The sequence below is a fragment of the Mobula birostris genome, chromosome 27 (assembly GCF_030028105.1).
Source record: "Mobula birostris isolate sMobBir1 chromosome 27, sMobBir1.hap1, whole genome shotgun sequence".
NCBI classification, from domain to species: Eukaryota; Metazoa; Chordata; class Chondrichthyes; order Myliobatiformes; family Myliobatidae; genus Mobula; species Mobula birostris.
This window is the reverse complement of record NC_092396.1, coordinates 3,086,863-3,099,167: the sequence shown is the minus strand read 5'-3', so window position 1 is coordinate 3,099,167 and position 12,305 is coordinate 3,086,863. Positions and strand designations below refer to the sequence as shown.

The window sequence follows — 12,305 nt, the reverse complement described above, 5'->3', positions numbered from 1 at the left end:
AACTGCCAACCTCAGCTGACGAGCTCCATCTGCCTGAAATTCCTGTACAAGTGACCACACTGTAGTAGTGACCAACTCCTTGCTCAGGCAAAGTTCTCGGAGTAAACTGTATTCATGGTGCAAGTACAACAGAATGGTACAAAGTGTAATTGTGCAAGCTGAGGTGGTGTGAAAGACAATACAAAAGTAGCAATCATAAAAGAGTTGGGACGGGGGTATGAGCAGGCTCTCGGCCCAAAACGTCGACTCTTTATTCCTCTCCATAGATGCTGCCTGACCTGCTGAGTTCCTCCTACATTTTATGTGTGTTACTCTGAATTTCCAGCATCTGCAGAATCTCTTGTCTTTATGACAGAGGTGCCATTTGGCCTGCTTTAATTATTACTAAATAAATAATTATTAATCAATAATTTAGTATCAGCGAGCACAGCATTTCCTCCATATTCTGATGTGAGATCGCTCTGTCTCTGAGCATGCGCAGTTCTTTCCATGAGATGACCAACACTAAGAGATGTAGTCATTGTACAAGATGAGGCATCGTACATTAAGGTCACTCCAAAACTTCCAAGGTTCGATCCTTACTGTTTACTTGTTCACACAAGAGATTCTGCAGATGCTGGAAATCCAGAGAAACACACACAAATTGCTGGAGGAACTCAGCAAGTCAGACAGTATCTATGGATGATGGGGGATCTCAGACCGAAATGTCAATGGTTTATTCCGCTCCATAATGTAAACCATGCACAACACATGATGCAGTCCCTACCTTGTGACTGGGCCGTGTTGAGTACAGTGACTGTAATTCTGGGCTTGGAGGTTCTAATGAATTGGTAATGTTGTGGTCCACTCCGTCATGCTTCCTGTGTGGAGAGAGCGAGTGATTGGTTAGTACAACTCCATTTTACAACCACCATCGTTCTTTCTCTGATCTTCCTGTGTGAAGAGAGCGAGTGATTGGTTAGTACAACTTTATTTTACAACCACCATCGTTTTTCCTCTGATCTTTTCCCCAGTAGCCTCTTGTGTGGGGTTGAATTACTGATATAAGAATTTGGAGTCAGAATTGGCCATCAACCAACTCTTTATGCAGTTGTGTCAGAATCAATTTCATTATCACCGGCATACAGGATGCTGTGAAATTTGATCTTTTGTGGCAGCAGTGCAGAGCAATACATAAAAATACTATAAAGTACAAACACAAGAGATTCTGCAGATGCTGGAAACCCAGAGCAACTCACACAAAATGCTGGAGGAACTCAGCGGGTCAGGCAGCATCTGTGGAAATGAATAAACAGTCAACATCTCAGGCCGAGACCCTTCATCAGGACTGGAAAGAAAGGGGGAAGGCACCAGAATCAAAAGGTGGGGAGAGGGGAAGGAGGACAAGCAAGAAGATGATAGGTGAACCCCGGTGGGTGGGAAAGGTCAAGGGCTGGAGAAGAAGGAGTCTGATAGGGGGCTCCTTAAATATTTTTCCTTTCACCCACTTTCTACAAATACCACATTTCATAACTCCCTCCAAGGCATCCAGAGGAACACAGAGAGTTGTTTGTCTAACAAGGGGAACAAGACAAAAATCCCACCCTTTCCTGGTACGAGTAGATGCTTTACATCACAATCCAGTAAATAGCTAAACCAATAGTACAAATAATATTAGGTTCGAGCAGAGCACAAAGCTCAAAGAAAAATGGAGGGGATGTTTCCTATAGTGGGAGAGTCTAGGACCGGAGGGCACAGACTCAGAACAGGGGAATGTCCCTTTAGAAAAGAAATGCAGAGGAATTTCTTCAGCTAGAGAGGGCAAACCTATGGAATTCATTGCCATAGAAGGTTGACTAAGCCAAGCCATTGGGTACATTTAAAGCAGAGGTTGATAGGTTCTTGATTAGTCAGGGTGTCAAAGGTTATGGAGAAAGGCAGGAGGATGGGGTTGAGAGGGATAATAAATCAGCCACGATGGAATGGCGGAGCAGACTCAATGGATCAAAAGGCTTAATTCTGCTCCTGTGTCTTATGGTCTTTAGGACTTCAGTGATTTCAGTGTCTTGATGTGTCACTGGGAATCTCTAACTAATATTCCTTTTCTACAATGACACCAAAATCCCTCCACTACCCTCCGTAAACTGACCTAATTGTACTCACACCAAGGTTCAAAGTCCCCTTGCCCCTGCTGCTCTGCTTCTGAAAGTAGCATTGTGATCCCTACCACCCCCCAGACTTGATCTGTGTAACCCCCTCCTGGCCATTCACCCCGCTGGAGCATTGACTGTGCGTGCACTAATGCTTATCACGGCAGATGATTGATGAGATTCTCTGTTGTCCCCAGAACCCAGCACCATGAGGATTTCCGTAGTGGGCTCATTCTCAAAGTTCAAAGAACATCCAGTTCTGTGCAAATGTCTCAGGCACGTATATATCGTTAAGTGCTAAGACCTTTGCACAGTACTGTATTTGTCGACATGGAGTGGAGAGTGAGTTTGTAAGTCTGGTGGGAGCAAAAGATGTTGGGAATGGTGAGCGTGGAACGCCACGGGAGGGGCGTGAGACAGCTGACAGAGAAGGAGTGCTGGGGTGGGGGGGTAGTGGGTGCAGACACACCCAGCCCTGAGATGCCAGGCAAGGTCATTTGTTTCCAAACTATTGGTTTATTGATCATCACAGGTCTCTCTGTGCTTCCCACTCCCTTTCCTCTGCCTTCCTCTTTTCCCAACTATGATTCCCCTCTCCTTGCTCCCTTCCCGCTCTCCGTTCTCAATAGAGACCCAGATCAGAATCAGGTTTATCATCACTCACATATGTCATGAACTTTGTTTTTTTTTGTGGCAGCTGTACAGTGTAATACATAAAATTACCACAGTACTGTGCAAAAGTCTTAGGTGCCCTAGCTACACACACTTTTGCATAGTACTGCAAACGTCACCATATACAACCCTGAGATTCACTTTCTGGTGGGCATTCATAGTAAGTACAAAAAGCACAACGGAATCAGTGAAAGACCGCACTCAACAGGACGGACTAACAGCTAATCTGCAAACTGTGCAAATACAAAGAGAAAGAAGAAAAAAAGAAATAATAACAAAAAAAGAAATAAGAAAGAATTAAGCAATACAAATCGAGATCATGAGATGAAGCGTCCTTAAAAGTGAGTCCGTTGGTTGTGGGAACAGTTCAGTGTTGTGGTGAGTGAAGTTATCTCCTCCAGTTCAAGAGCCTGATGCTTGAGGGGTAATAACTGTTCCTGAACCTGGTGGTGTGGGACCTGATGGTTGAGGGGTAATAACTGTTCCTGAACCTGGTGGTGTGGGATCTGATGATTGAAGGGTAATAACTGTTCCTGAACCTGGTGGTGTGGACCTGATGGTTGAGGGGTAATAACTGTTCCTGAACCTGGTGGTGTGGACCTGATGGTTGAGGGGTAATAACTGTTCCTGAACCTGGTGGTGTGGACCTGATGGTTGAGGGGTAATAACTGTTCCTGAACCTGGTGGTGTGGACCTGATGGTTGAGGGGTAATAACTGTTCCTGAACCTGGTGGTGTGGACCTGATGGCTGAGGGGTAGTAACTGTTCCTGAACCTGGTGGTGTGGGTCCTGAGGCTTCTGTAACTTCTCCCTGATGGCAGAAGCGAGAAGAGGTCATGACCAGGATGATGGGGGTTCTTGATGCCACTTTCTTGTGAAACTGCTCCATTTCGATGTGCACAACGTGGGGCAGATTTTCCCCATGATGGACTGGACCAGGAATGAAACTGGAGACCCACTGCCTGCTGACATCTAAAATCTCATCAGGCAAGGATTCTGGTTTTTTAAAACCATAGTCTCATTTATTTAGCACAGGTATGTTGTTTTTGGTAACAAACAACACAACCTGAGGAAGTGCTGGGGGTAGCCCACAGGTGTTGCCACACATTCTGGCACCAACATGGCACGCCCACAACGTTCAGCAAAACAACACAAGCTACGACAACAAAACACACTGCCACCTGTCCACCCACTCCAACCCCTAGGAGGGCTGCCGCCAGGCCTCCAGTCCTCGGCCCCAGACTCTCAGATATGGGCCTGCAACCTCCAACCCCTGGCCCAGACTTGTAGATATCACACCTCTGACTACCCTAGGACTTGCTGACAACTGGAATTTGACCTTTGGGCCTTGCAAAGTCCCTTCATAAGTGATTTAACCTAAACTAACATCTCCCTCTCTCTATGATTGCACCCTCTGTAATGTTTGTCCTGATTCAACAGAACTGCGCTATTGCAGTGATCCCTGCTTTGCTTCTGGGTTTCAACAGAAAGAGTGTGACAGATAGGTAACACATTTACTACCCTACCGATATCTGTGTTGAACCACAGTTGCTTCAAACACAAGCACTCTCTTCTAGACTGCTAGTTTCAAGCTCAAAGTTATTTTCATTCAACCATATAGACATGCACCACCAAATTAAACAATGTCCTTCAGGGACCAAGTTGCACCACACAGTACAGATAACTCTCACATGCATAACACATAAAGTAATGTCACCACAAATAAATTAACAAATAATAAAGTGCATATATGATACAAGTTAAAAAGTAAACAGTATAAAACTACTGGTGCTTCATACATGATGGGACCTGGGTGGTGAGGGGGTGCTCACTAGTCTTACAACCGAGGGAAGAGACCGTTTTCCACTCTAACAGTTCTTGTCCTAATGTTACGGAGTCTCTTGCCTGATGGTAGGGGGTCAAAGTTCTTAATGGCTTAGGATAATTACACAATCCTATGGCAAGGACATTGTAAGGTTATTAAAACATTGCAATGAGACTAGAATTATGAAGAAGTTTTACCCCACTGCAAGGATGCATTTTTAACTTGCTCAGACCAACATCACCTTCAACTTCAAATCCCAAGATAATTGTAACCATCTTCCGATAAAGCAGCTGGAATTCTTGCTAACTTACAGGAAGATTGCCGCAGTGTAAAAGATTCATTCAAACGTTTTAACCACAGCAATGACCCTGAATGTTTTTGTCTTATTTGAATACCTCAGTGGGATTTCTGGAGCTTTGACAAAAATCACAACGAAGAACAAGATATTCCATCCGAAATAATAACGGTTAAATATGGAAAAGTATTCACCTGAACACTGAGATCTTTAAACCAGAGTCTGCTGCAGGCGGGTAGAAAATAATACAATTCCAATCACTTTGTAAAAGCGACTAACAAAAAAATAACAAGTGCCCTGTATCGGCAAGTCCGTTCGTCCACTGCAAATCTTTGAACGAGCTCGAAGAATTAGAAACACGTTGTGTCTCTCCAGTTCTGCTACAGGGAGGGAGCGAGGGAGAGAGGATGAGAGGAGATGAGAGGAGGAGAGGAGGAGAGGAGGAGAGAGAGGGGAGGGAGGGGAGAGAGGGGAGAGAGGGGAGAGAGGGGAGAGAGGGGTGAGAGAGGAGGTGAGAGAAGAGGTGAGAGATGGACAGGAGGAGATGGGGAGAGAGATCACTAAGAGAGAATGTGAGAGTGAAGAAGGGAGAGGGAGAGAGCGGGAGAGAGGGGAGAGAGGGGTGAGAGAGGGGTGAGAGAGGAGGTGAGAAAGGAGGTGAGAGAGAGGTGAGAGATGGACAGGAGGAGATAGATAGGGGAGAGAGATCACTATGAGAGAGAATGTCAGAGTGAAGAAGGGAGAGAGAGAGAGCGGGAGAGAGGTAGAGAGAGAATGATATAAGAAAATGTGAGAAAGGAGAGAGATAAGGGAGAGAGAGAGTGAGAGAGCGACAGGAAGAGATGCATACACATAGCACGTTTAAACTCTTTTCCGAGAGACAGCAATTGAGCCACTGAGCAACCACCGTCTGAGTGTTTGCTTTGCATTTATGATGTGCGTCTTAATTAAGCAGCCTTCTCCAGAAGGAATGTTGCCATGCCAACACTTTTTTTTGGGACTCAGCATCAGCCCCGGGGATTTGGTGTGGGTGGGGGTTTCGGTGAGGAGTAATGGGACAGAGCAGGGTGAGGGGGAGGGACTGGGGAAGCTGGAGAAGGGGAGGTGGAAGAGAACGATGTGCAGGGGGAGAGGGAAGGCGACTTGGGAGGGAGAAGGGGAATGGAGAGATAGTGAGGGGGAAGGGAGGGTGAGAGGAAATGGGTGAGGAAAGGAAGAAGGAAATTCAGTCACCTCAACACTGAACTGATTCCACAACCTGTGGACCCACTTTCAAGGACTGCACACCTCATGTTCTCAGTATTAATTAAAAAAAAATTTTTTTGTATTTGTATGGTTTGTCTTCTCTTGCACGTTTGTTATTTGTCAATTTGTTAGGAACAGCTTCTTCCCCACCATCAGATTTCTCAACAGACAATGATGACTACCTTGCTATTTTTGCAATACTTATTTAATTGTATATATACCTCTTACTGTAATTTATAGTTTTCATATGTATTGTAATGTACTGCTGCTGCAAAACAACAAATATCACCGCATATGCCAGTGATATTTCACCTGATTCTGATTCTTTTGGTGTAGTTTCTCATCGTTTCGATTGTATTTCTCTGTTCTACTGTAAACGCCTTCAAGAAAATGAATCTCATGGTTGGATATGGTGACAAGAAAGCACGTCGATAATAAACCTTTGAAGGGAAGAGGGGAGTGGGTGAAGAGGTGGTGGGGGGGGGGTGTAGACACATGCAGAAGGATCGGGGAAGAGAGAGTTAGCAGAATCGGGTGTAAGTCACTGATCCACCATCAAGGACATTTATACAGAAAGATGCCGGAAAAGGAACAGTAACATCATGAAGGATCCCACCCACCCAGCTCATAGACAGTTTGCCCCACTCCTATCAAGGAAGAGGCGATATAGCATCCACACCAGGACCACCAGACTCAAAAACAGTTACTTTCTCCGAGCAGTAAAGCCGACCAACACCTCCACCCACTAACCCACCCCTCCACACCCCCAAACACCACTACTTTATCATTTCCTGTCAGAGTCACCTTATGTACAGACATTCTCATTCCTAGCCTCTCTTTAGGACCATACAATCAATGTATATAAGCTAATTTATGTATTTATATTTATTGTGTTCTGTATGTTATTGTGCTGCATCAGATCTGGAGTAACAATTACTTCATTCTCCTTTACATGTGTGTACTGGAAATGACATTAAACAATCTTGAACTGGAATATGTTTAATAGCCTCTCAGATTTCATTAATATTGTATCAGCATTTCTCTAGAGGAGTCCCTTGGTTTTTCACTCGTAGGTGGAAGTGCTTTAATGCAGTGAGTGTGTCTCGAGTAGCTGAAGAGATGGGACCATCTGTGAGTCATGAAGGGCAATCAGAAAGACAGCTTCTTATTTATTTAGAGATAAAATGCGGAACAGGTCCTTCCCGCGTAACGAGCCGCACCGTCCAGCAACCCAACAATTTAACCCTGGCCTGATCACAGAGCGACTTACAACGACCAGTTAACCTACTAACCGGTACAGCTTTGGAGTGTGGGAGGGGACCGACGCGGTCATGGGGAGAACACACTGATGGCGCAGGGACTGAACGCTGAGCTGTATTAGCATAGCGCTAACTGGTATACTAGTGAGGCACCCGGTTCTTGTGGGAGACTGAGCTGAGACAGAATGGGGACAAACGCAGTGTAGTGGATCACAATTTGAAATAAACACTTCTGACAGGTTTATAAATAAATGAAAGTGCCATGAATCTCAGAGCACTAAAGCACGGGATTGTCTAGGACTGGAGGGCACAGCCTCAGAATAGAGGGACGTCCCTTTGGGACAGAGATGAGGAAGAATTTCTTTAGCCAGTAGGTGGTGAATCTGTGGAATTCATTGTCACAGACGGCTGTAGAGGCCAAGTCATTGGGTACATTTAAAGTGATGGCTGATAGACTCTTGATTCATCAGGGTGTCAAAGGTTATGGGGAGAAGGCAGGAGAATGGGGTTGAGATGAATAATAAATCAGCCATGATGGAATGGTGGAGCAGACTCGATGGGCCGAATGGCCTAATTCTGCTCCTGCAGGTATTAAGAGAGAAGACAGGAGAATGGAGATAAGAAGGATAATACATCAACCGTGATAGAATGGCACTATACACTGAATGGGCTGAATGGCCTATTTCTGTTCCTGTATCTTATGGTCTCATTTGCAAAGTGAACTGCAAAAGAGGTGATGAGTGATTAGGACACTTTAAGCCAGTAAACTTTGAAGAAACATACATTGTGGCAATTAATCAGCTTAAGGAACCAAGAGAAACCTGCGTTTCTATTTATGGCATCTAATTTTCACCTTCTCCTATCAATCATTCTCAGAACATGTCATTATAAATGACAATAAGTAGCTTTGAAGGTCACAGCTCAGACCTGGGTTTAGGTTTTTTTGAGGCTCATAGTGATGGTTTCTGGGGACAGAGCAAGGAGTTAGGGCTTAGGGACAGGCATGTGGGTAAATTAAAGGACAGGTCAGAATCTAAGCTTTTGCTCCGTACTTGAAGGCCAACAGTGAGGATGGCAGAATGGAGAGTGCGTCCAAGATCAGTGAGACTGAAGTTCGAAGCATAGACTACAGGGTCCTGTCTTCACAGAGTCCAGCATTCAAGACCTGGAGTTTGGGCCCTCACCCAGGCGCCACTGTTATCTTCATCTGCGAATCCTGGGCGATATTGAAGATCAAAACCCAAAGGTTGATCAGAAATCCAGATCGATGCCCAAAGGTCGATAAAAGGTCCTATTCAAACCCTGGAAATCCAGAAGTCAAGGCCTGATGGGGAATCTCTGCAAGTCTGCTGAGGAGGTTAGGGCCCTGTATCTGTGAATTCACGAATCCTCTGGAGACTGGAGGCCAAAGACGGCCTGACCTGTGTATGCGTATCAGTGGGTGGAGGGATGAAGGGGGCTTGTTTTAGTCATAGAGAAGTACAGCACAGAAACAGGCCCTTCAGCCCATCTAGTCCGTGCTGAACCACATGAACTGACGAGTCCCATCCACCAGCACCCGGACCAAAGCTCTCCATATCCCTCCCATCCTTGTTGTTCTGCGGAATGCTATGTTGACACCAGAATGCGTGCTGACACTTGTGGGCAGCCCAGTCCATTCTTAGGTTAGAGTCATAGAACACTACAGCACAGAAGCGGGCCCTTCAGCCCATCTAACCCACCCTTACTCTCCCTAGTCCAATCGACCTGCACCCGGGCCATAGCCCTCCATACCTCTTCCATCCATGTACTTATCCAAACTTCTCTTAAATGTTGAAATTGAGCCCGCATCCACCACTTCTGCCAACAGCTTGTTCCACATTCTCACCACCCTCTGAGTGAAAAAGTTCCTCCCCATGTTTGCCTTAAACATTTCACCTTTCTCCCTTAACCCATGACCTCTGGTTCTAGTCTCACCCAACCTCAACGGAAAAATCCTGCTTGTATTCACCTTATGGAAACCCCAGGTAACACAGGTTGCATTAATTTTAGTGTAAATGGTGCAGTTCGCTGGACACGTGATGGTAACTTCACTTAACTCACTTGCCCCGTCAGTGAAATGTCCCCACAACCTATAGACGCATTTTCAAGGATTTTTGGTCTCATGTTTGTGATATTTATTGCTTATTTATTTGTTATTATTATTTCTTCTTTTTGTATTTGCAGTTTGAACGCCCTAGTTGGACAGTCCTTCATTGATTCTGTTATGGTTATTATTCTACACATTTATTGAGGATGCCCACAAGAAAATGAATCTCAGGGTTGTATATGGTGACATACAATATATGTATTTTTATAATAAATTTTGAACTTTGATAAATAAATCTGAATCTAAATCTAAACTAGCACTGAAAGGTAAAATTGACAGATAAAAATGGTGAATGAAAGGACAAAGAATCTTAGTTGGCATGGAATAAAACCCAGACTGTAGAGGTGTCGAAGCCCACAGGTACGCAGTTACCTCCACAGCCCAGATATTTCACCCCTGGCACCCCAAAGGGTCCAGAACATAATTTAACAACACAAAGTAGCCAACATGCTCCTTGAAGACAAAGAAACTCAGTTTCTTTGCAAAGGCACTGAATTGCTGTACAGTATTAAGAGTAACACACACAAAATGCTGATGGAGACTCTCAGCAGCTCAGGCAGCATCTATGGAGGGGAATAAAGAGCAGACGTTTTGGGCCGAGACACTTGATCAGGACAGTGGACATCACTTTGTGATGAAGGGTCTTGGCCTAAAATGGAGGCTCTTTATCTGCCTAAATTGCTGAGCTCCTCCAGCACGTTGTGTGTGTTGCTCTGCATTTCCAGCATCAGCAGAATCTCTTGTGCTGTATTAAGATATCTAACGCAGCAGTTGCTGCTCACAGCCAGTTTCTGCAGCGTAGCCTGACCAGTGGTCTCCTTCTGTTGCTTCACTGCAGTTGGTACAGTCGCAGCAACACAGACCAGTGTTAAGGTGACATTCACCACCTGGGACATGCTCTCCTCTCATTCTCATTATTACTGCCAGAGGGGAGGTATACAGGAGCCTGACGACACACATTTAATGTTTTAGGAACAGCTTCTTACCCTGCTATATATCTCTATACACACACAGCATATCTATATTGTAATTTATGTTATATTTTATGTTTTGCAGTGCACTGCTGCCACAAAAAAACAAATTTTATGACATATGTCAATGATAATAAATTGTGATTCAAACGTATTAATACAGAATAAATACTGTGCCGTGGGGCAGCACAGTAACCTAGCGGTTAGCGTAAAGGTATTATAGCTATGACTGGCAGGTCAGGATCTAATTCCCGCCGCTGTCTGTGAGGAGTTTGTACGTTCTCCTCGTGACCACGTGAGTTTCCTCCTGGTGCCCTGGTTTTCTCTCTCATTGCAAAGATGTACGGGTTAGGGCTGGTGAGTTGTGGGCATGCTCTTTCGGCACCAGATCAGGACTGGCACAGTAGGGACTGTGGTTGGCATGGACTCGATGGGCAGAAGGGCCTGTATCTGTGTTGTATTACTCTATAACTCTAGCATCTCCATTAAGAATACAAACATTATGCTGGGATATAATTTGTCATCGCTTTGTGATGCATCTCACGACGGGAGACCGTGCTGGACATGTCATTTCAAAGCAGAATCATTATTCATGTGTTTGCTGAGCCAAGCACACGGAGATCATGTGATCCAACAATTCTAACAAAGTCACGCTGTGCAGCAACAGTAGTGTTTTGTACCGTGACTAAGTCAACACTGTTTATTGCCTGACCTGTTACCTGCTGAGAAGTGTACACCAGTTTGTGACGAGAGTCTAAAGTCCACTCCTGGGGAGAGGCAGTAATTGTGTTTTGGTTTCCTCTTACAGTCTCGTTCTCTGATTGTGCTACAGAGGCTGGCAGAGCCACTGTCTTGCACCTCCAGCCCCCACTGCTTTCTGTGCAGAGCTTGCATGTTCTTGTGACTGTGTGGGACTCCCCCCACTCCATTTTCCTTGACATCCCAAAGGGGTGTGGGTGTGTAGGGTGGCATAGGTAGACATAAGAGACAGCAGACTGGAACCTGGACCAAAAATCAAACTGCTGGCAGGGATTACAGCAGCGCCATCGAGAGGGCCCTGACCGTCGAGAGAGGCCCTGATGGTTGAGAGAGGCCCTGATGGTTGAGAGAGGCCCTGATGGTTGAGAGAGGCCCTGATGGTTGAGAGAGGCCCTGACCGTCGAGAGAGGCCCTGACCGTCGAGAGGGCCCTGACCGTCGAGAGCGGCCTGACCATTGACAATGTCCTGACCATCGACAATGTCCTGACCATCGAATGAGGCCTGACTGTCAAGAGTGGCCCTGACCACCGAGAGAGGCCCAACCGTCGACAGTGGCCTGACAATTGACAATGTCCTGACCATCGAGTGAGGCCCTGACCATCGAGTGTGCCCTGACCATCGAGAGAGGCCCGACCGTCGAGAGTGATCCTGACAATTGACAATGTCCTGACCATCGAGAGCTTGAACCCAGAGGGTCAGACAGCATCTGTGCCTGGAAAGGTATGCGTCGTGTTTCAGGTTGAGACCCTGCCTCAGGGTTGAGAGTGGAGCCGGGAAGCAGCCTCTGCAAATGGGTGAGGAGGGTGTGTGAGAGAGGAGCTGGCAGGCCGGAGGTGGATCTAGCTGAGGAGAGTGGTGATGGGCAGATAGACCCAGGTGGTGTGTGGCCTGGGCGGGGGCGCACGGAGAGAATGTTAATATTAGATTAGCTTTATTTGTCACATGTACATCGAAACATGAAAACACACGGTAAAATACATAGTTTGCATCAATGAGCGAGACAGCTTGCAAGTGTCGCCAT

The 12,305-nt window shown here is 45.8% G+C and overlaps 1 protein-coding gene across 14 annotated transcripts in view; it reads right to left on the bottom strand.

Annotated features, from left to right (window-relative positions):
• The window catches only part of rap1gapa (RAP1 GTPase activating protein a), a 459,159-nt gene that overhangs the window by 147,207 nt on the left and 299,647 nt on the right, over positions 1-12,305 (bottom strand). For 12 of the 14 annotated variants that reach the window (XM_072244711.1, XM_072244703.1, XM_072244704.1 and 9 more), the window contains one exon: positions 767-860. The exons of 1 other annotated variant lie outside the window; for it this stretch is intronic. Coding sequence is in view for 9 of the 13 variants with exons in the window: in XM_072244703.1 (XP_072100804.1) it covers positions 767-860 (94 nt within the window). In the remaining 4 variants the exon portion in view is untranslated. Of the gene's footprint in view, positions 1-766; positions 861-5,115; positions 5,135-12,305 lie in introns of those variants that run through there. One more of the 14 variants, XM_072244720.1, reaches the window with a different exon arrangement.